Below are 27470 nucleotides of genomic sequence, written 5' to 3'. Positions count from 1 at the left end.
GTCGTAGGATGGCGAGGATAACAAAACGCTCTCCGTCTGTGTGGTTTTCATGGCGAAACCCAAGTTGTGCAGTTGTGCATCCTAATCACGTGAGTATTCTTTGATCCCCACAATTGATTTCGGCATCTATGTCTATATAATCACTGCCCAGTTGTAGACCGGCTACATTTCGTATGTAGCCCGGATAGCTGGACTACATACGAAATGTAGCCTGGGCGGCTCCTTTGATCTGAGGTGTGAAAGTGTTACATGTATATATACCTATCTGGCAATGAAGTCAATGACTATAAGACATCATTCAGACTTCGCTTTTGCATAAGCTATCACAAAAGCTAGTTTATCTAAACTAGCTCTTAAGACTTTATGCAAAAGCAAGTGAGGTCATTTAAAGCTGATCCAATACTATGTTTTTATTTATTTTTATTGTTTAATGCACTTGTCAATTTCATGCCCACACCCTAAGTGGGGATTTGACATTGCTCCTTGTCCCCACCCCTGGGGCAATTGACAGTTGCCCAATTCACTGACCGATTTTTGGTAGTTGCATTTCTAAACAATAAAATCGTACTCGCTATAATTTTACTAGCTACAGGTGTATACCAGGTTAATTACTATAGTCGCATGCATGAAATATGCACTTATCCTTGAGGTGTTGTCAAATCCCATACTAGGGGGTGGGGACACAGTGGGGATTTGACAGCTGATTTTGCCCCAGTAGTGGGGAATTTGACACCACAATTTGTCAAATTCCCTGTATTCCCCGGCGGTGGAGGCATGAAATTGACAAGTGCATAACCACAGGGTACAGGAGGCAACAAAGCGTATAGGGGTAGCTACCATCTACAAAAACAACAATACGAACTTAAAACAAGAAAACACAACAGCTAACACTACATTACAAAAACAAATTAGTTAGTAGTCTACTCTACATACAAGAAAAAAGTTAAGTAGAACAAAGAAATTGTACAAAAACACGTTTAAAAGTAGCACGGCGGGTTGTGGACAAAATGTTGAATGGAATAGAGTTACATATAAAGATACAATGCAATTTACAAACAAGGAATGCCTATATGAGTTTATGGAGGATTACTTACACAAGAGTGTGATCTTGTTCAGGGGCGGATCCAGGAGCTGGCAAGGAGAGGGGCACAAACAGGCTAAGTTGTAGGTGCCGTAATTTTTAAGCAGCAATGATAGGGTCCGCAACGCGAAAAATTGATATCCTCCAATCAACTACCTAACTATTGTCATGTGTTAGGCTAAGTGTAACTTGAATAACACCAGCGTGGCAGCCAAGTTTGTCACTTTTTTTCTGGTAGAAAACGATACAAATGTCTTAAAATCAAGTGAATCAAGTGATTTTTCGTTGCAGCAGTTCGTAGGGTTCTTCGTATGCCACGATATTCACTCTCAACATTGTTCAAGTAGTCTATCATCAACTCAAAGTATTGGTGGTTTGATTTTATTGGTCAGTTTCTGGTGGCAGCACAATCTGTGTTCCTTTTTGGCGACAGATAAAATGTTTCTTGCTCTGGAGCACAGGACAAGCAGAGCAGCAACTGCGCCGTGGGTCAGCAATGACCAGTACTAGGTAAAGTACCTGCATGCGGAGTATGGTTATAATTGAAGCTTGTTAGCCATCTGGCTGAGCCATCTATATGCTGAAATTCGGCCAAAATGACGCGATTTTTGCAAACAAATACCAGAATGGTTGATACATCAGTGAGACAGTCTCCAACAGCAAGGATACGAAGCTTAAAAACACCTAACAATACGGCTATCTCGCCCAGTAAACACATAGAGCAATCCAATACACAATTAGCAATTGATCCCAATCAAGCCAATATGGCACAACAGACTCTGTTGTAACTAGAGGCACAACAGACTCTGTTGTAACTAGAGGCCACTGGTGATGTACCTGTATATCAACTGTGTGGCATTGGCACAGTGATCACAGTCTATAATATTATGCATACAGCCATGCACAACATACAGGAGATAGTTACACATTGTTGTATATGCAGCACTGCATCGGCTTCTTGTTTAGCTATTACAGACTCACAGTAGACTAGTAGTTAAGCTGAGTGGAAATAATTCCAGCCGCCAGCAAGCCAGATGAAGGTGTTGGTCAGATGAAGGTGTTGGTCAGTATAATGAAAATAATTCCAGCCGCTAGCTAGCCAGATGAAGGATGAAGATGTAGACCTATAATACAACTACCTGTACAAGTATTACATTACTCATTACCTTGCTGTTCCAGCTGGTTGTTTATAAGCGCATCAGCTGGTATCCCAACTGGTCATTATTATTATTATATTATATTTATTACTGTGCAGCAATCAAAAGATTATAACGCACAGGTGTGATCATAAAAGTTACTTAAATTATTACAAAACTCATTAGGGGTAGAGGAATTAATTACATCAGCAGGGAGTTGGTTCCATAATTTGATGGTTGATGGGAAAAAGGAAAATTTGTATGCATCAATTAGAGTCATTGGTTGGTGATAGTAGCCACTCCTTAAACTTGAATGTTTAGGGGTAAGATCATCTGTAGGCACAATCAAATATCCATTAATTATTTTGTAAAAAGTACTTAATTTAGCTTGGGTTCTTCTTGCCTGTAACAATGGTAGATTAAGAGAAGACAACATGTTAGTAACACTTGAATATCTTGAAAAGTCATTAAAGCAAAATCTAGCAGCAGTTCTCTGGATTGATTCTAGCTTGTTTATATTCAACAAGGTGTGGGGATCCCAAGCAGACGCAGCATATTCAATGATTGGACGAACCATAATCTTGAAACAATTACATTTAATGTGAGTAGGACATTCGCGTAAGTTACGATACAAAAAGTTGTTTACTTGTTTGGCCTTGTTGGTAATCCTTTGGACATGCTCATTCCATGAAAGGTTGCTTGAAATTGTTACGCCAAGGTATTTGGTATGAGCAACTTGGGCAATAGGTACAGCTTCAATGCAGTAATTAAAGACAATGGGGTTTTTCTTATTGGTAACTCTCAAGAATTCACATTTGCTGGGGTTAAACTCCATCTGCCAAATACGTGCCCATTGCGCGAGAGCATCTAGGTCTTCTTGTAATGCATGACAATCAGATTCAGATTTAATGTAGGAGTAGAGTAATACATCATCGGCATACAACTTTACTTTAGAGCGTACTCGAGAAGGTAAATCATTTATATACAATAGAAAGAGCAGTGGGGCTAGCACTGTGCCTGGAGGAACTCCCGATGATACTGGGGTTGGATGGCTCTTTTGGTTATCTAGTATGACATATTGTGATCTATCGGTTAAGAAAGATTTAAGCCAAAGTAGCAGTGCTCCATGAATTCCATAATGGTGAAGTTTTTGGAAAAGGCGTGCATGAGGTACCTTGTCAAAGGCCTTACGAAAGTCTAACAGGAGGACATCACATTGACTCTTCTCATTAAGGCACTTGGCAAAATCATTAATGGTGGTGATCAGTTGTGATTCACAGCTTCGTTTCTGTCAAAATCCATGTTGTCCATCACATAAAACTTCATGGTACTGTAAGTGTTTGGTAATGCTGGAATATACAATATGTTCTAAGATTTTACAGCAAATACAAGTTAAGGATGCTGGCCTATAATTGCCTGGATCGGATCTGGCACCTTTTTTAAAAATTGGGACAACTGCTGCTGTTTTCCAAATGCTTGGTAAAACACCTTGGTCTAATGACGCTTGAAAGATAACAGTAAGGATTGGTGTAATCTCATATGCAACTTCTTGTAGGAAACGTGTTTGAAGGTTATCAGGTCCAGGTGCTTTGTTCACTTTGATGTTAGATAATAGCTGGGCTACACCATCTGAATGCACTACAATCTGTGGAATACTAGATAATGTTTCACCACTTAGGTCTGGGATATGAGATGTATCTTCGTGGGTAAACACGGATGAAAAGTAGTCTGCAAGTAAATCTGCCTTTTCCTGTGAGTCAGTATAGGTAGATCCCTGATGTTTCAGCGTACTGACTCCTGTGTGATCTAGTTTTTTGCTTTTAATATATGACCATAAATGTTTGGTGACAACATTACTGTTAGGATCAATGAGATTGGCTACATACTGGTTAAAGCATTTACGGCATTCATACTGACACTGTCTTTTAATATCCTTATATTTAGCCCAGTCATATTCTGTATTAGTGGCATGGGCATGATTGTAGGCACGTTGCTTTTTACGGGTTAGACGCTTGATGTGGCTGGTGGTGGTGCTTAGTTGAAGACAGTTTGGTCGGAACCAGGTCCATGCAAGTATTACAAATGGACATAAAATCATTCCAGAGAATATCAACTGATGTTGACGTTGAATGTGTACTGACAAAATGTTGACAAAGTGACTGAGCAGTTTGCCTAATAAGATTAAAATCTGTATGGGACCAAAGATAGATAGTTCTTCTGGTAGGTGGTGGCATGTCTGCTGTTATGGATGAGGTGACACGTACTACTTCATGATCACTGATTCCATCAACTACATTGCAGCTTTCTAATAAACCTGGTCTATCAGTTATAAAAATGTTTAAAGTGTTTGAGCCTCATGTGGGAAAATCTACCATTTGGGAAAGAGCATTATTATCTAAGAAATCCAAAAAAATATTATTCAAATTTAATGAGTTAGAGTGACCTGCAATGCTACCATCACACCACTTGACATCTGGAAGATTAATATCACCACCAATCCAAAGAGCAGCATTAGGAAAGCTGCTTCTGATGTTCGTGAGCTGCTGACAAAGATTTTCCAGGTAAAGTTCATCACTTGATGGTGGACGATAGACTGAACAGGCAAGAAGAGTACAGTGGTTGTTAAGGTTGATTTAGCATACTGTTAATTCACAATTTGTGTCAGTTAGAGTTACTTCATGAGTGATTAAGGTGTCACGACAGGCCAGAAAAACTTCACCATATCCATCATCACGATCTTGGCAGTACACAGTGTAATTTGGTGGAAATATTTCGCTGTTTGATATGCTAGGGTTTAGCCAGGATTCACATCCAAACACAATATCAGGGTGGTGCGAGTTTAGTAAATTTAAAAAAGATGTCTTTTTGGCTACCAAGGATTGACAATTAACCACTAGTGCAGAGAGTTGTGGAGATTTATCAGAGTGATTAGTAGGAGTTAAAGAGGGTAAATCACTTGAGGGGGTAGGGCAGTAATTATCAGTGCAGAGGGGACTCACGTTGGCCTCTGCACTGTCATCAGCTGGTCCTTCACTGCATGACGCCTGGAGCGCATATCCTGCCCACAAAAGACACAGTTACAAACATTTAAACATACTTGTAATGTTGTTGTTTACCAGTAAAGTGGCGCCTGGCCTCTCCGTGGACGTTTACTAATCTTTTCTCGTTCGAGCAATCTGTAATTAAACAAGGGCGTGGTGCCGGGCGTTATATAGAATTGCACGTACGGTAAAGTCATCAGCACGAACAGGCGTACTTATTATACGGTTGTGTCTTCATTCACAGGCGAATCTATCCCCGCTTAGTTCATGTCTCTAGGCCTCGTAGTTTTCTCAAACATTATTTATTATTTATTCATTCATTATTAATGATGTAATTTTAACCGCATTTCTTATTATTCTTACTACCTGGTTGTATAATTATTTATTACAGGTAATTTATAAGGCTAAACAGCCTGTTACACCTGATCAACAGGTAAAAAAGTACAAGTAGACTAATTACATACATTTATACATAGTGTTAGATGAGTATTGGTCGATCAATTTCTTAAAATCATCAACTGATGCTGCACATGCTACTTCTTGGGGCAAATTATTCCATGGTTCAACAACTCTTCTTGTAAAAAAATATTTCCTGGCATCTGTTCTTGAAAAATATTTAAATAGCTTATATGTATGACCTCTGGTATGGGTAATGGGTGAAAAAGTAAAAAAAATAATGGTCTATATCATACTTATCATGTAGCATATTGTAGACCACAATCATGTCACCTCTATAATGTCTATAATGTAATGATGGCAAGTTAAGTACTTTCAATCATTCCTTGTAGTCAAGATTTCTTATAGATTTGAACATTCTAGTTGCTTTCCGTTGGATTTTTTCTAATTTTTGGATGTCTGTTTTATAGTAAGGTCCCCAAACCAAGTTACCATATTCTAAAATAGGACATACTATTGATTTGTATAAACATGTAAATGAATCTACAGAAATATCCGAAAAGGTCTGTTTAATAAGGCCAAGAAGTCTATTAGCTTTATTAACCACTGCCGAACACTGACTATGAAACTTGAGATTGCAATCAATCAACACCCCCAAATCCTTTTCCTCATTTACCTTAACAATGTCCATCCCATCCATCTTATAATAATATCTTGGATTAAAGAAATGTTGAAAGGCAACTGCCACATTACTGACCATTCAATGCAAGTATTAATATCATCTTGCAGGGAGGATATTGGGTTAGCACGACTAATGCTGGAATATATTTTTGTGTCATCTGCAAATAAAAGAACTTTATTCCTTAATAATGATGGTAGATCATTGATGAAAATTGCAAAGAAGAGAGGACCCAAGACTGATCCTTGAGGTATTCCACTTATTACATCACTCCAACCAGACATTGAACCATTCAAAGAAACTCTTTGTCTGTGTCCTTTCAAAAAGTCTTGTATCCAATTAAACAGATCACCTCTAAAACCATATGCATATAGATGGCTCAGCCAGATGGCTAACAAGCTTCAATTATAACTATACTCTGCATGCAGGTACTTTACCTAGTACTGGTCATTGCTGACCCACGGCGCAGTTGCTGCTCTGCTTGTCCTGTGCTCCAGAGCAAGAAACATTTTATCTGTGGCCAAAAAGGCACACAGATTGTGCTGCTACCAGAAACTGACCAATAAAATCAAACCACCAATACTTTGAGTTGATGATAGACTACTTGAACAATGTTGAGAGTGAATATCGTGGCATACGAAGAACCCTACGAACTGCTGCAACGAAAAATCACTTGATTTTAAGACATTTGTATCGTTTTCTACCAGAAAAAAGTGACAAACTTGGCTGCCACGCTGGTGTTATTCAAGTTACACTTAGCCTAACACATGACAATAGTTAGGTAGTTGATTGGAGGATATCGATTTTTCACGTTGCGGACCCTAGCAATGATCACTCCTTAGTAGGTTGATTTTTGTTATGACCTTTGCAGATGCATAATTGTGAAGTCTTAAAATCTTGTTTAAAAGGCTATGAAAGTCTTAACACCAGCCCGATAATTATTTTAGAGGCGCTTAGTACGTACGAAGGTGCTGTATGACAGTCAGTGTTGCCATGCATGTTGTGAATAAAGTTCATAGATTTATGAACTTTTTGTCTTGCTTGAAATAATGTATGAACTTTTTTTGAACAAATTAATTTTTTCACATGAACATTTGGAGCAAATCAACACTGGTGACAGTTTGATCATTGACAGCTGTTCTCACTTTGGTTTCAGGTGAGTTTGCATAAATGGTCGTACTATGCAGTTTTCATGAGTTATACAAATTGATTTTGGCGTGACAAGGTGTACAGTACTTCTATCAAAAGAAGTTAAAGGGGAGGGGGGCATTTGCTCCAAATGCCACATCCTGGATCCGCCATTGTTGTTGGAGGTAAAGTGATCACTAAAAGTAATGGTACGGGGATATGCCTGCTGATGGAACATATCATAATAGTGTCATCAATGTAAAGTATTTTTGTTGGGTAGATAGCAATGGCCAGGACAACTCTCTATTCAGAGGATTTAGTCCTTTGGTAGATACGTGAACAAAATCTGCTTTCACAAACCCAGTGGGCACCACAATTTTGTATTTTCTCCAGTGCATAATGTTCTTCTGAGTATGGGGATTCCATACGATGCTAGCATAATCCGGTAGGAACTACAATTGCTCTAAAGGCCTTGCGTTTTGATGGAGAATGGCAGGTGAAGATATGACAGCATAAAGTCTTTAATACTTAGCTGAAACATGTGATACATGATTGTTCCATGATAGCTTAGTGTCCACAACAACACTGAAGTATATGTAGCCCATTGGAGATTATGATTATTAAGGATTCTTGCCGAAGTAAAAGGTTTAATGGGGGAGTGTTTATTTCAAATGCACAAAAGTTCACATTTAAAATGAGCACCAAGCAGAAATCAGATCTAGATCATGTTGGAAAGAGTTACAATCAGAGATAGATTTTAAACAATACATAGCCATCATAGTAGAGCAAACAGCAGATGGCAAATCATTAAAATAGAGAAAGTAAAGCAGATCGATGTCCTAGGATGAAACTTTATGGGACCCCTAATTTGGTCAGCTCTCATTTTCTAATTTGTTTATTTATCATTATAAGTAATTATGTAAGCATAAAGATCTTACTAAAAATAATAATAAAAAACCAAAACCAATGAACCTGTAAGCATGTTTGGTATCATACAGTAAGGTACAGCTGTAGTACTGTATATAGGAATCATAATGAGGTTTGCACTTTCTCACAGAAACATATTCATGTAATAGTTGTAGTTAACATGGACATATGCCTGATGTAAACACACAAGCATGAGGGAGCACAAGTATATATATATTTTAAGGAAATCACAAGTGCTTTATGCTACAAATTAATGATTAGCTGTTTTTACCATAATCAGAAAGTTGTAATGGGCTGTGGCCAGCAGATATTAGTCTATTCAGCTGCAGTACCACTGGAGGGCTGGTGTCAAAGGCTCTGGTATGTAATTAAGTAATTTTTTTATGTTTTGTGGTAACCACAAATAATTATAAACAGTGATGGTTCAGGCCCTAGCCCACTTGTCTGACTTGCAACTTTGAGTTGTGCTAAGTGTGCAATCTCACTGCATTGGCTTTCCTAGCTGTACTTTTAGTGGAGTATACACAAGTATAACTTGTAGAGACCTACAATTAGGTATCGATTAACTATCGATAAAACAGGGCAAAAATATATCGGATATTGGTTTTCTCTAAAAAATGGGAATCGGTACCATACTATTACATAAATAATACATTTAACTCACCTGCAAGCAAGGGATACTGCAGGCATGATTCAAAAGTGTATTTATCAGTATTGGGTGATGTGACTTTTGATTGTGGATAAACTATGCCATTCAGATGAATTGCCATTGTGAATCACAATCAATGAATGGCAATCGATAGTAGTAATGACACAAGAATGCAAAGAGCTTTGATTATGGGTGTGAAATTAAGCACAGTCATGAATACTTCTGATTAAACCCATTTAGCACTAGTAATGTATACGACCTATTGTTAACCAAATTTTGCCCATTAACTCTTAACTTCTATTAAGGTCCTATACAATTACTTCCTTCAGCTATAAGGTAGTTGCAGTACCATTTGTAGACCGATTTTTTTTTACACTCTGAGCAGTAAAGTGAGACCATGTAAAGTAGGACACAAAGCATTACAAAAATAATGAATCTACGTAATCAATATTTAACAATATGCATGCATTGTATTACGTACCAATTGGAATAATGTGTACTGTAAAATCTAGGCTTGCACTGTTTTGCTGAGTTACTGCATATTCGCTCGAATATTTGGCTTCTGCATTATAACTCAATCTTATAATGTTGTTGGATTTCCATTTCAGTTTAACCTTCTGTATCTTAATGATTTACCATGATTTTAAAAAATCAAACTTTTTGTAAGCAGTTTAGGTGATACCATGTCAACAAATCACAGCTTTAATCTTTAACACTTGTATATAACTTTTCAGTCATTTATATATTCCATGTACACCATAAAAATTGGACTGTAAATGAGCTACTCTTTTAACTATTCCATTTTGTAGAATCAAGTCAAATAAGTCAGAAGTATAATGATTATTTAAGTATTCCAAAAATTGAAAGAAAGTGAAATGAACTTTGGAGGTGGGGTGGTTGGGTTAATGCACTAAATGCAGTTAAATTTTTGATATACGTAAGAGATTTCCCAGGCTGAGGATATTTCATAGTACAACAGCTTATTTCTGTATTTCATAATAATTATCAACAAGTGATGTTATGAACTACTGATAGCAAACAATACTATTTGTACATGGTGATATTATGTTTGTGGCTATTTATTCATACTCTCAGCCAGTGCATCTGAACCAGTCCCAGTTCGTCTAGTGAATGGTGACAGTCAATTTGAAGGTCGTGTGGAGGTGTACTACAATGGACAATGGGGAACAGTTTGTGATGATGACTGGGATATATTGGATGCCAAGTACATATGTATTTGCTGAATGCATCATTTTTAAATTGAGTCTCTTGTTCACAGTGTTGTATGCAATCAACTTGGATTTGGTGATGCTCTCAGGTATTACCCAAGTGGTTATTTTGGAAGTGGAGACTCATCCATGCCCATTTGGTTGGGTGATGTATTGTGCACTACCAGAGACCGTTACTTGTCTGAGTGTAGTCATGGTGGCTGGGGAAACAATAACTGTAGACATTATGAAGATGCTGGTGTTGCGTGCAATGGAACAGGTGTGTATAATAATGTATAAGAGCCATACTACCTAGCTTTTATTCAAGAAATTAAGCTACTTGAAGAGTGAAACATAGGTTCTAAGTTACTGGTATATATTACAAAATAGCTACATATGTAATATGTACATATTATTGCAACTTCATTTTGTTCAATGCCATGAAGGGACATTTTCACATGGCTATATATGTTGTAACACCATTATTTATCATGTTTTGTTATTTTTATTGCATATATAGAACTTGACAAACCCTGCTTTGATTCTTTCATTTGTTAGCTTTCAATTTCTGTAGTAGCATAACTGTGTGACTGTTCTATTATAATATCATACTTGACTGTTGTGTTAAAAGTGCATGCCTTGTTTTGTCAAATTTAGTCACATTTGAGTATCTCAATGCTGATCTTGTGTGAACCCTTGGTAGAGATACTCACTGATAAATCATTAAAGAGTGTGGTTGACATGCTCTATTAACCAATCATTATAACCACACTTATACAGATCATTAAGGAGTATGGTTGTTGTGTGCTCTGTTTTCTGCAGCATAACTGATCAGTATAGTAACACCTAAATCATTAAAAGGCATGGTCTTGCTGCTTATGATTGTCTCTTGCCTGATGAATTATTTACTTCAAACATCCTCTCTGTTTTGAGGCAATGCAGTCAAAGATGACCCCAAAGAGTAAAACATTAAGGAGCTTTTCCAGATACCCCAATTGTTTGGTGATTGTCAAGCTGAGAGCAGGTATTCATTAAAACCCAAATGACTGATGCCACACACAAGTTTATTACTGTTTTGAACATAGTCAGGCAAGTAGGCAGAAAGATTTTAGTGATTCTGTAAAAGTTTTTGATTTATCGTAAACTTGACATTACATACACTAAGAAAGTGTATTTCAAAGTGTGAAATATTTACTGATTTTTGATGGCAGTGGGTATAATATTATTTTTGTTGCAGAAAACCGTATTACTGTTCTGTATAATTAACCATGCACATACTTGAGCATTACCCATTGTGTTGAGTAAAAAAATTTTTAAAAGGCCAACGTTTATTGATTCCATGTTTACCATCACCATAAGAGCAATCAGCTAGTGACAGTAAGTGGTTGTCGTTATTAAGAAAAAAATTATTTTGGCAAGCCTTATAAAATGACAATACACTGTCCACCACTAGCTACTTTCAAAGAGCTGAAGTGCATGCTTCAAGCCAACTTTTCATAAGTGTAGCAGATAACAACAAAGTACTTTCCAAGAAATTCAGTTATAAAGAACACATTATTGTTAGAGCCTAAGTAGTAGAAATGTCTCACAATAGATAAAAACAATGGAAAAATATAGTTTGATTGCTGTGTTTGAGTAACTGAGAGTGGCTGACCGCCCTATTAGAATATCTTGGATTTTCAACAATGAAATACAGCATTTCTAGACAATTGTATGCCTTAATAATAATAATTATTATTATTGATGTCAGTATTCCAAGTGACGACAACCTTTACTCAAAGTTTTGTGAAAAGATTGCAAAGTAATAGTGATTTGGCCATGCTGATGAAACTTACCATCTTGAGCGTGTTGTCATACTACCAATAATCATTGCAATCACTGGCCTGATCTCATTAGAATTAGAAGCTACCCTTCAGAGTATAGTTGAAGATGCTGATGTTATGAAGATAAGTTCTAAGTTACAGAAAGCGGTACTTTTGGGCTCATACAAGATCATGAGAAGTGTTCTACTAAGAGACTAACTAGCCTTCTATCCTACAATTAAAGTCTACAATTAAGATTTATATTGATACTTGCTTAATGTAGCCGCATGTATTTTTAATGCTTTGTTCAGTTCTGTTTATGTGTGGTTTGTTCAATCCAATAAAAATAATATAATTACCATTTATAGAGGGCAAAGTGTTATGTGGACAGATGATGAGAAACAAAGATTTAATAAATGTTGGCCTTTACTTGAAATCATAGAACTATAATATATAACTACTGTCCAAGCAGCAATTGTGAACAGCTTACTACCTTTACTTTGATTTTGTAGTTATTGGCTTTCAGCTAAGGCACATCAGGTAGCAAATGACAATTTACGACCTACCAATGCTATTATATATACATAAGACCAATGTACTCTAATAGAGCAGTCAAGTATTTAATCAAAGAACAGCCACTAAATTTAAATGAGAAAGCACTTATCAACACATAGAGAAAGCCTATATATAAGATCAATTATTGAGAGGAGAAACTTTAATCTTGTGTACAGACTTGCTGTATTATGGCAGCTGCAGTATATTATGCAGCCACTGCTTCCACAATTGGCAAATAACCTATACATGTACCTTAAACACTGATTTCAAAAGTTAGCTAGCTAATGCTTTACTAAAAATTACAAAAAACTAAATAGCTGCTCTATCTAGCTAGCTTTTGGGCATCTGATTTTAGAAAAAAGCAGTGGATGCAGTATCTACAATCCCAATAAATGAAAGTCTAATCTTCCTATATCCTGGGATAGCCAAAGGTTAACTACTCTATAATCACTTCCACACAATAGCTTATGTAAGTTGCATGGAGGCTGTGGTGTTCAAATGCACGTGCCATTGTCCAAGTACCAATGCATGATTATGTAAAGGCTTTTGAAGGTCACTTTAGCCACTAAATAAATCAAATCCTTTATGGTTATAGTCATAGGTCTGTGTAATAAATGATTGGGTGTCATGGCTCTTTGGAAATATCATATCCAATTATTGTGGTGGTCAATAATTTCTAGGCTGCACTATAGCTGATGAAGTAATTATTACTTGCACAACAGTTCTGGGTAACTTCATAATACAGAATGACTGCTGTGTTTATCAAACTCTCATCCTGTATTAAGTTATAACATGTCATGTTATCTATATAACTGCATATAAGATAATTTTTATTGCTTTATAACTAACATTTATTCATATCCATACCCTTTTGAATAGCAAACACTACTCCATTACCAGTGCTAGGCCAAGTTCGTCTAACTAATGGTAGTAACCATTTTGAAGGTCATGTGGAGGTATACTACAGTGAACAATGGGGAACAATTTGTGATGATAACTGGGACTTAGTGGATGCTGAGTATGTGGCAACATTTTGTACCATCTTTCATTTGTGCTGTCTCTTGTTCACAGTGTTGTATGCCAGCAACTTGGATTCGGTGAGGCTGTTAGGGCTTATACAGGTGGTTATTTTGGAAGTGGAAACTCATCAATACCCATCTGGTTGAGTGGATTACAGTGTACTACTGGAGACCATTATTTATCTGAGTGTATTCACAATGGATGGGGAAATGGCAACTGTACACATAGTGAAGATGCTGGTGTTGTGTGCAATGGAATAGGTCTGCTTGTATTAAAATTTAACCATAACAATATATATATATATATATGAGCCATGCTTCTGCAACAATAGGAACCATAATACTTTGGCTTTTACTATGGCTTGTTCACAACCAACACAAGTACTTGTGCGCTTGTTTGATGGTTGACTGTCTTTACACCCAAACCATTTTCACTTAACTCATTGCTGTAAGTATGATAACATATCACACTTTTCAAAGGGTTGCATTGGTTATCAATAAACAAATACAACCCTGACATTATCATGTGAAACCTGAACCATGAAACTATATTAAACAGTGAGATTTTACCCACGTACTTTGTATAATGTATATCAAAATGGTTTTGCCTATAGTATGTACATGGAGGTATCCTATTTGGTGTGAATATACTTAGAATCATAACTACTAGACACCCACCATACCCCAGAAATCTGCATATAGTATCAATTTATTTACCTGATAATATTGTATAGATCACCTGGTACAGATTAAGCATATTTCACTGACTATTCAGCATTTAATTCTGTGTTTGGTGTTGACCAGCACCAAAAGATCTGGTTAAAAGTCTTATTAAATATAGCAGGTATATCAGGAACAATAACGAAAACCAGATCTGGAATAAGAGCCAGACTCTTTACCTACGGTAATCACATGAGTGCATCTAAGAATGATATTGTCATAATGATTTTGAACCATTAACATTCTCTTACCATTAGATATTTTATGACCAATTATATTTGATTGGAATTTACGGTTTGCATGATTATTTAGAGTTTCAATTCAGGGCCGCAGCCAGACTTTCATTTGGGTAGGTTCTTTTTGAAGAAAAGTGAACCTTTTTATATAACATGATTGTATGCTGAAACTAGAGGGGTCTGGAGGCAGTCCCCCCCCCCCCCCCCCCCAGGAAATTTTTTGAAAATAGATACTAAAAGGTTGAATTTAGTGGCATTTCAGTCAATAAAAATAATTATTATTTAGGTAAGCTGAAGACCAGCTGTATGGATGATATCTGGAAAAATATCTCTACTGCTACAGTAATTATACCATCTGCATATGCATGTGTCTAAATATAATATATTGGAATGTCATATAGTGAATAAGAATGGGAAAGATTGAGCACTCTGCCATGATCACAGGGGCAGTGGAGCAGAACAAAGAGTGTCTTAAACAATGAAATTTACACATTGCATGGAGTTGAAGCATGGATGCTATTCGTAGGCTCTGCATGGAGGGGCTTGTCCACCAAAATCTTATATTTCTCGGTTTAGACAATCTACATGTAAATTAAGTAGCTTTTAATTAAAAGAAAATGTAATTGTGACTGTTCTATTAGAGTGGTTGACTGCTCTATTAGAGTATCTTGATCCTGCATTGCATTTATTATCAAGCACTGGATGAGTTACTCGGAGCACTTAATTTAGCTTCTTATTAGTGGTATCTAGTAAACTGTAACTAATGGACTTTTGCTCCTGACAATTTGGACTTGTATACTAAAATTGTGGACCTTCTTGGTTAAATTATGGACCTTTTTGCTAAAATTGTGGACCTTTTTTTTCCAAGAGGGCAGTTCTTCAGAACCCCCTGAACCCCCCTGACTACGGGCCTGCAATTCAATTTCAGGAAGCAAATTTTACAAAATTTCCTTAAGGGCATGACCACGAACCCTCTAGAGCTTATATTTCACATTTTCACAGAACATGTTTCAAACACTGTGCAGATACTTTAACTAGTGTGCTCCACTTACCAAAATCCTATATCTACACTGGCTGTTACAGGTTGTCCACCCTTCCCATTAAATCACAGCTTATGTCAGTAAAAAAGAGTTCAGTGTTGGTAAACAGCTTTATAACTTTGCAATCAAACTCTGAGATTTATTTGGATAAAGAAGGAATGACTTCTATGTCACTCAAACTCTCATATTGCTGCAACTTTGTACCAAGTTATAAATTTGTCATGTGCATTAAGTAATGTATTGTACTGTAGATATAATGTGTTTGCCTTATGTTCATCCATTCTCTTAGCCAATACTGCTGTGCCAGTCCCACTTCATCTTAGAAATGGAAGTAACCAATATGAAGGTCGTGTAGAGGTGTACTACCGTGGACAATGGGGAACGATTTGTGATAATAACTGGGATATAGAGGATGCCAAGTGTGTAACTATTGCATTAATGTGTGTAACCTTTGCATTAATGTAAGGTTGGCATTGGAAACACCTTTTTTGTAATTCAGTGGATAGTGGCTTAGGTTTAAATAGTGGGTTCAGTAGAGAGTAAATGCCTTCCATTTAGGATCTATAGCCATGTTTGTAAATTTAAATGAATTTTGGCTTAAATGGGTACAGTAGAAATGTCTAGAATGCTATATATAGATTTCAGGCAAGATGTTTCACAAATTTCACAGTAGATCACTTAAACGGGGTTTGCAATAAAATATCAACCCTCTTAACGATGTGCTAGGTTGTTTTAGTCACTCTCAGAAACTTTTCTGTACCTAATGCCTTTACTCCACTGGCGGCATGCATGCCATATGTGATAGTTCATTTGTGGATGCTACTTACTATTTGGGTGCTTGCAGCATAATTGTGGTAATAGAATTCATTTTTTAATTATAATGCAGCTATTTGCAAAATGTAATTTAACCTTGCATGAACTGAAATTTACTAAACAGCATTGCTGATACTGCTACACATAACCCTAAATATTATAAATTAATATGCATCGTAGCAAGGGGAATCACTATTAGCCTATGGTTTTGATTGATCATTCAGAGTAGGACAAGAAACACTGAAGAGTTAAAATTTTTATTGTCAATCCTGACATTTTAGATTTTGTATTTATATATGGCTTCTTGTTCACAGTGTTGTGTGCCATCAACTTGGATTTGGTGATGCTGTCAGAGTTTACTCAAGTGGTTATTTCGGAAATGGAAACTCATCAATGCCCATCTGGTTGGATAATTTACAGTGTACTACTGGAAACCGTTACTTGTCTGAGTGTAGTCATGATGGCTGGGGAAACAAAAATTGTACACATGCTGAAAATGCTGGTGTTGTCTGCAATGAAACAGGTCTGCTATTTTCAAGTTTAAAGTTTGTTGCAGGATTTTCACTTGTATTATAGTAATTAGGGCTATACTCTTCCTGGTGGCTTTTATTCACACCCACAAAATGTACTTGTGTGATAGCTGTCTACTAATCATTTCATTGCTGGTTTTATCAAGAGGTCATCATAGAAACTATTTGGCATTATTATACGTACAATGAAAAATACACAGAAAATAGTAAAAGTGCATGTCACAGAGGTGGCTAGCAGATTTAGCTAAAATTTAGTGCAAAAAAGGTGTATTTCTGTTTCAGTTTAATTGAACTATTACTGATGAAAATCCCTGTTGTTAATCACTACGAACATGGTTAGTTCTTCAGTCAGTTCAGTAATGTTTATATCCACAAAAATCAGGCACTGCTCTCATACAAGCGAATGGTGTGATATATGTATGAACCCATCTTTTGTGGACCATTTATTTAAGCAGTTGTTGAGGAGTGCATACATGTACCTAGCTAGCTAAATACCTACTAAAATTCTGTTTCTACAGCATATTTTATTATGCTACTGTGTGAATATTATAAAATCTATAGCTTTGTAGGACCTAACACTTATGGACTGACCTATAATTCTTTGTCATTCTCTTTACATTCTTTTGAGAGCTCTTTATGATACAGTGGAACCTGTGTTACGGTCACCTGGATTAAGCGGTCACCTCTGCATAACGGCCATGGACACGAGGTCCCAAATATTTTCCCATACAAATGTATGCATTGTTGTCTGCATTAAGCGGTCACCTGTCTAACGCGTATAACGGCCAACCAAGAATTCGACTATGAATCACTGTATACATAACTTCCTCCTTCATATAGCGGTCGCTACCTTTTATGGTGGCTTGTTAAGCCAACTGTCTGGCACCACGGCACAGTTTTAATTAATGCACAATTATCACACTTCCTGCCGTTCAATGAATACTATATAATCTATCAGGCTCCATTGCTTAAACGTATTCAATATAGCTATAACCAACATTCATAACAAGCTCACCTTGCAGTCTCGCGTGGCCAGACCGCTGTTTCAGCGCAGGGGCTTATCGATTAGAGATTATAAGCGCCCGCACTGAAAAGGGTCTGATCCAGTTCGCATAGGCAAGTTGTCCTCAGCACCTTCGTCAACACTTGGAGTGCTGATCAAAGGTACGTCATCTGACATTCACAATTATCCATATGCGGCATTCAAACGGGTAGGCCAATGACGTAGTGACCATTGGGATGACGTGGCCCCAATCAACACCCAACACCACGTTGTTGATTATGTGAACGACTTGCTTATACGAACTGGACCAGACCCTTTTCAGTGCGGGCGCTTATAATCTCTAATCGATAAGCCCCTGCACTGAAATAGCGGTCTGGCCACGCGAGACTACTCACCTTGTCCTTTCTGTACTAAAAATATTACTGCATTGCGGTTGGCGCGAGCTTCTTAATAATAATCACTCATTTATAACGGCCATAGCCACTAAAATGCCGCTGACCACCTTATACAGGTTTTCTCTATAACAGCCACCTGTATATAAAGGCCAGATATATCTGGTCCCAAGGTGACCATTATAGACAGGTTCCACTGTATTATGTGTTTTATACCCAAGATTGAGAGTAATAATGCAGCACCCATTCTGCATGGCTTATGTATAATGTTATGTGACTAGATTTGCGAAAAGGGGTCTTCCACATGCACACATCCAATTCTATGAACTTGGAAAACCATAACTTAGTGTTCAGCTAACATAATAAACCTGAAATTTTCTCCATCCATTAAGCTATGTTGCTACTTACTCCTGACCAAATGTCAAGTTGTTAGCTTTTCCAGTCTGAAGTTATGGATTGTCAAAGTTGGCAAATTGGATGTGACCCTTTTCACAAATCCAGTCACATATAGAGTAAATTATCTATTTTCGGACACCATGTATACTCGGACACTCGTTCTCATAAACTACTGTACGGAATCATACAAAAATTGGTGTGGGAATACCTTACATATAACTTAACTATACCTCCAAGTTTGAGCCAAAAGTCTTGTTTGATTGTTGTGCTAGACCACATCAAAGTTGTTGCTCGAAATCATGTATTCTCAGACAAAATTCAAGTATTGTTGGACACCGGTCAGTAATCCTACATCAAATACTTTAAAGACTCACCACCAACACCATCTGTTAGGGCTGTTCATTAGCTATCAGCAGAGCCATAGTTCATTTATTTCTATCTCATTTGCAGGAAGCTGTGATCGGAAATGTGCGAGCATGTCACCACCTCTATTCTCGGACATGAGCTATCAGCTGGTTCTCATACACGGTTATACCAAATCGAACGAAAATTATTGTGGACGTAGTTTACACATAGCCTATCTGAACCTGTAAGTTTGAGCTAAAAAACTGTTATGGTTAGCTAACTAGAGCAGATTAAAGTTTCCACGAGAAAATTAACATTCTCATTTTTCTCGGATAATAGCCAATGCTTCCTACACCAAATAATTTAGCTACTTCCTACCACCACCATCTGATAGAGCTGTTCATTGGCTATCAGCAGAGCCATAGTTTATTTCTTTCCATCACCTTTATGGATAGTTATGATTGGAAATATGCAAGTATGTAATTACCTCTATTCTCGGACACATTGTTTCTGTGCTGTCTGATTGAATCTTGGCTCCAGCTATTTCTGGTGGTACAAAAAGGTAGTTCACTGGAATTACATGCTATTTAAAGTAGTTTAGTCAATGAAAAGTAAAAAATTTCTCCAGAAATAGCTGGAGCCAAGATTCAATCAGACAGCACAGAAACAATGTGTCCGAGAATAGACGTAATTACATACTTGCATATTTCCAATCATAACTATCCATAAAGGTGATGGAAAGAAATAAACTATGGCTCTGCTGATAGCCAATGAACAGCTCTATCAGGTGGTGGTGGTAGGAAGTGGCTAAATTATTTGGTGTAGGAAGCATTGGCTATTATGTGAGAAAAATGATAATGTTAATTTTCTCATGGAAACTTTAATCTGCTCTAGTTAGCTAACCATAAAAGCGTTTTAGCTCAAACTGGCAGGTTCAGATAGGCTATGTGTAAAATACGTCCACAATAATTTTCGTTCTATTTGGTATAACCATGTATGAGAACCAGCTGATAGCTCGTGTCCGAGAATAGAGGTGGTGACATGCTCGCACATTTCCGATCACAGCTTCCTGCAAATGAGATAGAAATAAATAAGCTATGGTTCTGCTGATAGCTAATGAACAGCCCTAACAGATGGTGTTGGTGGTAAGTCTTTAAAGTATTTGATGTAGGATTACTGACGGGTGTCTGACAATACTTGAATTTTGTCCGAGAATACATGACTTCCAGCAACGACTTTGAAGTGGTCTAGCACAACAATCAAGCAAGAATTTTGGCTCAAACTTGGAGGTATAGTTAGGCTATATGCAAGATATTCCCACACCAATTTTCGTATGATTCCGTACAGTAGTTTATGAGAACGAGTGTCCGAGTATACATGGTTTCCGAGAATAGATAATTTACTCTAACTGCAGTATAAATTTAGTAGATTTGTTTAGCAGTCTGCCAATATGAAACAATTGGTCTGTTTACTAATGATTGATGGGATGTTTTGGCAAACTTGATTTTTATGCGGCCCTCTAGCTTGTGCGTATATATCAGGCAAAGCACTCGTGCCTGTGGTATAACTAATATGTTCTATTTTAGCATGCAGACTTGCATAATTGTTAGTTTCTATACCCTTCTCTTATATAGGGTACCAAGTAGGCTGTGATTGTGGGATTGAATTTTGCCAAATAAACTGTGATAGTGGGATTCCATTTTAATACATCAAACAGTAGTTTGATTTTACTTTTGCTAATATAGCAATGTTAAGAGACTAGTGTTAATTATGTTACTCTAATCACTACATTTACAAAAGCAAAAAATAAACTACTGTTGATGCATTAAAATTGAATCCCACAATCACACCTTGTTTGGCAAAATTCAAACCCACAATCACAGCTTGTTTGCTTCCCTATATATGAGAAGAGAGATAAAGTGTAACATCAAAGAAATCTAATGATTTCTGGATATGGTGTGCACTCCTATTAGGTGTGCAATAGCTTGAGTTAATGAGATATACGCACTGGCTTAACGAGATATACTCACTGTAGCAGTGCGTATATCTTGTTAAGGCAGTGTTTAACGAGATATATGCACTGGTACAGTGCGTATATCTCGTTAACTTTTCTGAATCAGTGCAATATGTGATATATACGCACTGGCTTTCCTTTGATCTGAGGTGTGAAAGTGGTACATATATATATATATGTACCACTCTGCGTGTGTAGTTCAAAGGCACCACCAGTGCCATAATTTGTATATTGCACTGCTGCAGACCGCAGCGAGTGCATTATAACTTATAACGCACTGGTTGCGGTTTTGTAGACCACAACGAGTGCATTATAAGTTATAATTATAATGCACCGACCGCAGTGCAATATACAGATATTGCACTGGCTGCGGTTTTGTGCAGCAGCAGCACAAGTGCCGGTGGCGAAGACCACTATGACACCTCACCTAATAGGTGGAAAGACACTACACAGATCACTCGAATTCTTTTATAGCCTGACATGTAAAGGTCGATTGTGGGCCATAACGTCACCAATACGTATAATGTTTACAAGCAGCCAATGGCGATCAAAAAGCCAACGCGGGTGGCCACAACTCTAGTCTACATATATATAAACGTACTTATACACCTTACTAGTCTGGTGCCATCTTAGCCCAGATTAAACTGTAGTCCACTTCGACAATGACTCAATAAAACAAATATATTCTAAATAATACTAACCTTTACGTTCGATTGTCGTAACCAGTTTTGTCATGCCACCAGATTCGAGTTTAGCCAGTGTGAATAATAAGAATTAGACTAGTATCGTTTAGTAGTTAGGTTTTGTTTACTTAAACCGTCTATTTAGCTGATTTTTTTCGCTCGAGAGAATTACTATGGCAATTAGTCTGGTGCTTAGTCTATATGGCACGCTGGCATGCTGAGCACTACATGATGAGAGTGGAACAGCGAATGCAGGTTAGTGATATAACCCATAGCGTACTAGCTTTCAATATCTCAGGTGGCTGCAGTACTGCAGGGGAAACGTCATCGCAACGTCAGGCTTGGTTACCCACGATCGATGTTAGAAACCTGGCCTTTATAAGTGTTACAGCTGTCTTGTGAGACTCTCCCCACCTATTAGGTGAATGGTACATAACAGTTATACAACGTGCACTCGTGCTCTGCCTGTATAAATGCACTTGCCTTCGGGCCTGACGGCCCTCAGGCTCGTGCGTTTATATCAGGCAGAGCACTCGTGGCCGTTGTATAACTATATAATAGTGAAACTATCACAAAATGCACCAGAATGCACAGTATCTATGGTTGTACAGTATTGTATCTCACAACATGCCGCCATTCATAAACATGACAGAAATATTCTGCACGATGAAATACACCTTCACCAAGGATTCTTACTACAAATCTAACATTAAAACATAGAAAATATAATTTTGCAATATAGCAGAAAGTTGTGAAAAATCTGTTTAATCAATGGATTTAAATGTAAAAGCCCCTGGAATTTGCATGTTTCTATAGCATTTTGGTTATTAAGATGCTTCAGAATTATTTGTAGCATAGCATAGATAGAAGCTTAAAACAACTTTGTTACTGTACCTAAAGCAGGGTTAATAAGACTGCTCTATTGACTATACACATACTGTAATTGCACAAATTTCTTTTTTTAAAGATGATCATGAAGTCTGTACCGAAGGGGATATTCGTCTAGTTGATGGCGATAATGATTATGAAGGTTGTGTGGAAGTGTGTCACAATGAAGAGTGGGGAACTGTGTGTGATGATGGCTGGAGTAGAACAGATGCAATTGTTGCTTGTCGTCAACTGGGACTTGAGTTTGTAAGAATTACCGCACCTTACCATTTTGAACCAGGATCTGGGCTAATATGGTTAGATGAGTTAATGTGTACAGGAAATGAGACTCGACTAATTAATTGTGAACATAATGGATTTGGTATTCATAACTGCATCCATTATGAAGATGCAGGAGTGGTCTGTAGAAGTGAGTTATTATTATTAAACATGACAGGAAAATGGTGGTGCCAACACAAAGAATGGTCAGAAACCAATTTGAACTACTTATCCATCATAACAACATAGCACAGTAGTTATAACCATGCAAATGCAAAACCCAAGAAAGTTAAAGCATACATATGATTAAAATAAGTATGTTAGGGGCAAATACAGCATCATAGTTTACCCTATGATGTTGTGTCTGCTGCTAATGTACACTTATTTTTGAAAACTAAACTAGACATTGTGCTATTTTTTGATATGTATATAGCTATGAGATTGGTTTTTAGAAGACTTTTTGTCTTCACCTGATCAAATAATAAATAATATATGATAATATTAATTGTGCTAGTTTGTAACATTCCTTTTGTACCATAATTCATATATCACCAAGAATAATGCCAGACATACAAGACTATAGTTGGACAACAATTATGTGTTGCAATATTATTAAGTAGTTGTTAAATGAAGCAAACAATTATGTAAAATACCCTTACAATCAATGGACTATAAGATTTAACATACTCTAATAGAGCAGTCATCCACTTTGTTGACTGCCTTATTAGAGTATTTCAATGCTTTTACTACAGTTTTGTGTTTCAGTTACTACTACAGCAGATGTTTCTCACATGCACAATTGTCTTATTACCCCTAGGAAGCATTTTGGGGATAACACATAGGCAGAAATAAATTTTTAGAAAGGATAATTTTGAAAGCTTATTAATTGCCAGATCCCTAGAGGACAGGTGTAGGCAAAAATTGCATTTATATCCATTTTATTCTTATGCATTGGACAACACACGTGCCTTTTAGACTAGTTTTTTTGCGTTCTTCTTTCATCAATTCCTAAGTCCCATCACCTTTGTGTAGAGGTGTCAATTTGCAGGTAGTGTGTCAATGGTTACATGTTATGTAGATCAAAGTGACATGCACTCACATCTTCTGTAGTTATAAAATCAAGCCTGTAGAATTAACCATTTTATTTACTTATGCTTGAATGAATCGAAGGAACCTGTTAGGTGGTAGTGTCTGTTTGTCTGTCTGTCAGTCAATTACTAGAAAATTTCCATCAAAGAAGTTGAAATGTAGCAACTTATTAGAATCAAATGTTTGCACTTAACTAGCTCATAATCAAACTGAGGGGCAAGCATTTGCAAATGCAATACATGTTCTACATAGTAGGATATGTGCTGCACTAAAAATTATGCTTAATACACCTGAGTGTGGCCCCGACTAGACGTTGGGTGACCTGCACTTCGAATCCTGGGGTTGGAGGGATTTTTCCCCTTACTTTGGCCCCTTTCCTGTTACTCCTTTTCAGCTATAAGTCACTAAGTCTAAGTCCTTGCAATTAGGTTAGGTAATCCTAAGGCTGCAGCACATGTTGCTGTCAGACCTTCAGCTGGTCACTGTAAAGCGCTAATAACAATAACAATAACTAGACTAAAGCATAACCTGAATACCTTCTGAACATAAAACATGTGACCCGGTATGTGAAAAGGGGTCTTATAGCCTTTTCAATTGCATGTACTTGGCAATCTGTAACTTGACTTGTGAATGTGGTATCACCCTTGAAATTTAGTCTCCTCATACCCATAACATGGCACTATGGCTTGGTGTAATATGAAGGTGATAGGTTGAAAACACAAGGAGTTATGCTTACAATTTGGAAAGGCTATGAGACCCCTTTCGCACATACACATTAACTAATGAGTGTAACCACTGATAATCTAGTACCTAAAAATTTGGCAGAAATAAATTATTTCCGTTCGTGTCTGGCCGAACAATTATGAAAAAATTTACCAACCTGGTGCTATAGTCAAATTTTCAAGGGATATCTCTAATACAGTCTGCATACACGCTTCATGGCTATGTTATTTGCAATCTGTTTAACTGCTTACTGTCTGGATTTCTTTCTAGCTACAGGAACCAGCAGGAATGCCTTGCAGCAAAACTGACGATACTGGCCGTTACATTCACTTGGCTGCAGCACTAACTTATATACCATGATTATCTACATTATCCATGCAGGAGATATTTCATTTTTGAATACAGTCACTTAGATGCAATATTAAAAATTTCAACAACTAATAAAAATAGAAACCACAATCAATATTATTAAACTATCTCGTGATAACTAACTAATTAAGTCTCGCTACCAGATGCTGCATGAAGTCTTCCATGACTTAACAGAATGTTATATCTGAGGGTGTATCATGTTTGTGGGTTCCAGAAGAAATGTTATTCTGCGAGTAGAAACAAAGATCATTTTGCGGTAGTCGTGATGTCACACGATGATATCATTGGGCACATTCCCTGAACAATTTCACACTTGGTGCTTCATCCAGCATCGAGGTAGCATATTGTGTGAGGTCACTGGGAGTTCTCAGTACAAAAGAAACCTTTGTCAACTAGTACTCCAAGTGCCGAAAAATTAGCACGCTTATAGCTAATAGAAATTTTATTTTTTTAAATTTTTATTTAATTTTTTAACCCGGGCTTGATGGACTGCCCTTGCCTACCACCCCCAGCAAAAAGAAAGGCACGTGCTGGACAACTGTAAAAGACAATAGAAAAACAGAAATAGAAATTTTCTTTGTACTTGCCGAAATTTAGAGCACATTGCGTTCAAAGCATGGGGAGTGCCAAATATTTAGAGATGCCGAAATTTTAGGGAATCTATGGTATATATGCAAACTATTTTCCAAATATAGTTAACTAGTATTTAAATTAAGGTGCTATGTGCCGTACACTGTATGAGAAGTGATTGCAATTGGCTGTAATGTTCAACTGGGGCTCACCCTAATTATACATACCTACCCAATACTGCCAAATTGTCATGAAAGAAGGGTACTGGTGATGCTAGTATTACCAATGTTTTTGGTGTGAAACCACATTTACTTGTTATATGCAGTACTTTCTAGCTATCATACACTTTACTGTGTATAATACATGACAATGTCGATGCTTATGGCAATAATTAATACTTGTGCATGCATCAAACTGTGTAAGTCATGTGGCATTGTTATGTGTTATAATGCACTTTTTGTCAGGAATTACATGTAACACTTACCTTATGTAGTATGATGTGATGCTGTGAACTACATTTTCTAGGTTCTACTGTGAGTGGCTTGTCTGCTGGAGCTGTTGCTGGTATCACAGCTGGTTGTGCACTGGCATTCTTAACAATCACCGTTATACTAATTGCTGCTTTTATTTACTCAAGGCATCACTATATAAAGGAACAGAATCGTTGCCATGCTGCTACTAAACAACCTCCCACAAAAGTATTAATAGCTGATGGTATTTCTACCACTGTAGCTTCATGTCCTCCATCATCTCCTGAGTATGCTACTGAACTTCCTAACAATGATTACGCATTTACTCCTCCTCAATCTTGTGATTTTCCATCACAGTCACCACCAGAATATGAACCACCAACAGATTATACTTCAAACTGATGAATACATATTATTTGTATGTTCTCCATTCAGTCTTATGTTTTTATTTGCATTTTTGATAATTTGGAATTTCATAGACATAATACAGTTTCCCATCCATCAATATTCATCATATTGTGATGCATACATGATGTGGTAATTGGTTATCCTATTCGGTTATACATGTCCAGATTTTCCATTAACAATCCTTCACTTTTACAACTCATCCTATAGTCCTGCACCTTCTAGTGGAAATAGCCCTCACTTTCTTAAACATCCTACACTTCCGCTCCAGTGCTCCACAATTCCATAGCTCAGTTGTAGGAATATCCCATACCTTTCTACACATCCTTCACCTTCTACCTCAAGATCCAATGGTTCTGCAGTTGTACACCTCAGCTGTAAAAAGTGTGCCCATTGTGCACTAGTAAGGAGTACCCTAGCTATAGAATGAGACCTGGTTGCTCCAGTTTTTCATACTGTATGCAATCCCTTGGCAATATTCCAAAATATAACAACCTGAGAATGCAAACATTGTATTAGATGAAGTGCAGAATATGACCTTGGGTGACCTGGGACCATCATAACATCACAGAATAACTCTATATCAGAATGATATTTAACTATATAGCTACTATATAATATAACTGTATGTGTGTAGCCACCCCCAGGTAGTCTGATGGTGTCATTTTTGTTAGCATTATTGTTATTAAGCAGACAAAAGCACCAAATTTTGTATGAATCTTCCTACCATAAATCAGGAAAAAAAAAATTTTGTCTATTAAATTTTTATTTCACACAAAAAACACGCACACAAAAAAGTAAAAACAAGTCAAAGATCTTCCTCCACAACTGGCCCATTAGCGAAGGACAGTCTTAGCATTATATCTTCAAAGACATAATGGAGAGGTGCTGGATCAGATTCCTGA

The 27470-nt window shown here is 37.1% G+C and overlaps 1 protein-coding gene across 1 annotated transcript in view; it reads left to right on the top strand.

Moving 5' to 3' along the window:
* LOC136264860 (deleted in malignant brain tumors 1 protein-like) overlaps nucleotides 1-26632 on the top strand; it is a 34256-nt gene extending 7624 nt beyond the window's left edge. The window contains exons 3-10 of the mRNA XM_066059620.1: nucleotides 10133-10262; nucleotides 10317-10525; nucleotides 13482-13620; nucleotides 13674-13882; nucleotides 15907-16036; nucleotides 16745-16953; nucleotides 22761-23090; nucleotides 26216-26632. Of these exons, the coding sequence (XP_065915692.1) occupies nucleotides 10133-10262; nucleotides 10317-10525; nucleotides 13482-13620; nucleotides 13674-13882; nucleotides 15907-16036; nucleotides 16745-16953; nucleotides 22761-23090; nucleotides 26216-26562 (1703 nt within the window). The 3' untranslated portion in view covers nucleotides 26563-26632. The remainder of the gene's footprint in view (nucleotides 1-10132; nucleotides 10263-10316; nucleotides 10526-13481; nucleotides 13621-13673; nucleotides 13883-15906; nucleotides 16037-16744; nucleotides 16954-22760; nucleotides 23091-26215) is intronic.
* Nucleotides 26633-27470: the final 838 nt, after the last annotated feature.

This window comes from Dysidea avara, chromosome 8, assembly GCF_963678975.1.
Source record: "Dysidea avara chromosome 8, odDysAvar1.4, whole genome shotgun sequence".
In the NCBI taxonomy this organism is placed as follows: Eukaryota; Metazoa; Porifera; class Demospongiae; order Dictyoceratida; family Dysideidae; genus Dysidea; species Dysidea avara.
This window is presented reverse-complemented; position numbering and strand designations above follow the sequence as displayed.